Below are 2500 nucleotides of genomic sequence, written 5' to 3' on the forward strand. Positions count from 1 at the left end.
TCCTATTTTTTTTTTAAACGACAGTCTTTAAGGTTTTCAGGTTGAACTTGTAGAGTGAATCAAGTTCATCACGCTACAAATCATATTCATAACACTTCAAAATATAAGAAATTGTCATAGTCTTGTACATGGCATGACTTGTGTGCTAAACAGGACATTCCCCTCCTGCTTTTGCTGTCTTTGTACCTGTTACAGTTAAAGCAACCTACAGCACAAGTAATATTCTGAAGGCAGTTAATAAGTGCACATGAATATGAAGTTATATAATAGTATATCTATATGCATTAGTATATATAATTTTTCGTGTGAAACAATCATCAGATAGGAAGTTTATATTGCAAAGATTTGCATGAGGCCCAGTTCATTATGAAACACGTACGGGGTGATAAAACTAAAGCACCTCGATTATTTGATTAAAATACCTTTCCGATTAAAGAAAATGCACCACACTGGCCAAAAAAAAAAAAAAAAAACGTATTCTGCTCTCAAGAGAAAACGGGATCTTATGCTGTATCATATGCTATCACAGGGACATAGAAAAGCATAGGTACATATTTGCCACAAGGTACATCACCAGAGCCACAAGATACTACACATTGCTAACATCAAAGTTATTAGTATGAGATAATGTGAAAGTATTTTATTGGTAAGTTAACAGAAATTTATTTTAAAAAGTGGGTATGTATAATATTACTATGAAAAATGGTTTATTTGTTAGTGTGAGTAAAAGTAAATGTTTTATTGCTGTGGTACATTGTGGCAAATTCTTCTGATGAATTTGGTCCTAAACTGGAACTCTGCAGCTAAACTGATGCCGTTATAAAAATATATAAGTGGAATTCCTACGTTATACAAGGGTACAAATCTTTCTTTTTCGATAAAATAATCAGACTAAATTTCTCAGCCATTGGTCCTTTATCGCCAGAAGGCATCGTGGAAATGATATGATTTACTTGCAAAACTTGCTCTACAACAGTCATAAAACGAAGCGAAAAAAGGAAATAAATGTATATGAAATCAGAACAGAGAAAATGTCTCACTCGCTAAGAAAATCGGTGTTATTGTCACCATAGTTACTGAATTTTATTTTTCAGGAAAATATCCATTTAAGCTTCTGTTCCGTAACCACTTCCAGTATGTGTTACTTAAGTGGCATGTGATCACATATTTCCGTACTCTTTCCACATGTTTGAGTTGTCCTTTAGCATTGTAATGCCCATATCACATATAAGCTTAACAAACCAATATGAGGATTAGAGATGTAGGAAAAAGCATGACGGCAGAGTGCTCATCATTATTATTATTTTCACTATTATTGAACTTTTTCCCGAACGGCACCACAGAATCATCATTAAGGCTTTAGTGCCATCTCGGAGTCTCCCTTTACGGTATTGGCATTTTTAGGCACCTTACCAAAATATATATATATGTATATATTCCTATATGTATTGGATAGTTACAAATCCACTATATACATAATACTCACTAATACTAACCTATATATGTGACTTCTAGCATTTTTTGTTCATGTGTATATTGCGATATTTTCTTTTTTTTTCGTCTTGAATACATATATTTCTTCTTTGTAATATTTCCATAGTGTTTATGTGTGAGATAGTGATGAGCATGAGGGGGAGGGAAGGGGGAAAAAAGTTAAATATGAAGGACGGGAGAAATGAGTAGGTTGCGTGAGTAGGGAGGAGTCGGAACTGCTGTCGACTCGGATACCAAATATTGGCAAAATATCCAACACCAATGAGAAATCCTGGCGGTGAGAAATCGGCATCCTGACGTATGGCTTCGGCAGGGTAACCATGGCAGGGTCGCGCAGTACAAAATTGTTTCAAATCTAAAATCCTTCCGACTTTGCGGACTACTTGACAGTGCGGAGCCGGCGGGGTGCACGGCGGCGCTTGGTCGGTGCCAGCCACGTTGAGGCGGCGATGAGAGAGAAAGGGAGAAGCTGTGAAATTGTTGCAGAGAGAGAGAGAGAGAGAGAGAGAGAGAGAGAGAGAGAGAGAGAGAGAGAGAGAGAGAGAGAGAGAGAGAGAGAGAGAGAGAGAGAGGAAGGTGGAGGTTCCGCCACTTGGTCTCTTAGGCTGTAAGAGACTCGTGGTTTTCTTGGTCCTGTGGATGATAAAACAGGTTAGCAAGTTGTCGGAAAATATCCTTTAAAAAAACAAACAAAAAAAAACGAAGTTTTTTTTTCTTCAAAAATGATGAGAATAATTTCGTTCTAACCAACTGACAAAGAAACAAGGAAATTGATATCCAAGATGTGCTAAACCTATATGTGTTCGCTATCTTCCCGCCAAAGCCTTGTGACCTGGTCATCTCTCCCTAATTCATTCTGACCTCTTATAACCCACGTACCATATTTCCTCCTCTATACCCTCCCTCCTTGCTATATGACCCTCGCATACCCTCTAATGACATGCCTCCTAGCCACATAACCCCCCTCCCCCCTGCAAGCCCCTTCCATCTACATGACCCCATGCAC

At 38.0% G+C, this 2500-nt stretch overlaps 1 protein-coding gene across 1 annotated transcript in view; it reads right to left on the minus strand.

The window, feature by feature from the left end:
* The window catches only part of LOC125044147 (retinitis pigmentosa 1-like 1 protein), a 70503-nt gene that overhangs the window by 459 nt on the left and 67544 nt on the right, over positions 1–2500 (minus strand). The window contains exon 12 of the mRNA XM_047640598.1: positions 1–2127. This exon is cut by the window's left edge and continues 459 nt beyond it. Coding sequence (XP_047496554.1) covers positions 2095–2127 — 33 coding nt within the window. The 3' untranslated portion in view covers positions 1–2094. The remainder of the gene's footprint in view (positions 2128–2500) is intronic.

This window comes from Penaeus chinensis, chromosome 35 (genome assembly GCF_019202785.1).
Source record: "Penaeus chinensis breed Huanghai No. 1 chromosome 35, ASM1920278v2, whole genome shotgun sequence".
In the NCBI taxonomy this organism is placed as follows: Eukaryota; Metazoa; Arthropoda; class Malacostraca; order Decapoda; family Penaeidae; genus Penaeus; species Penaeus chinensis.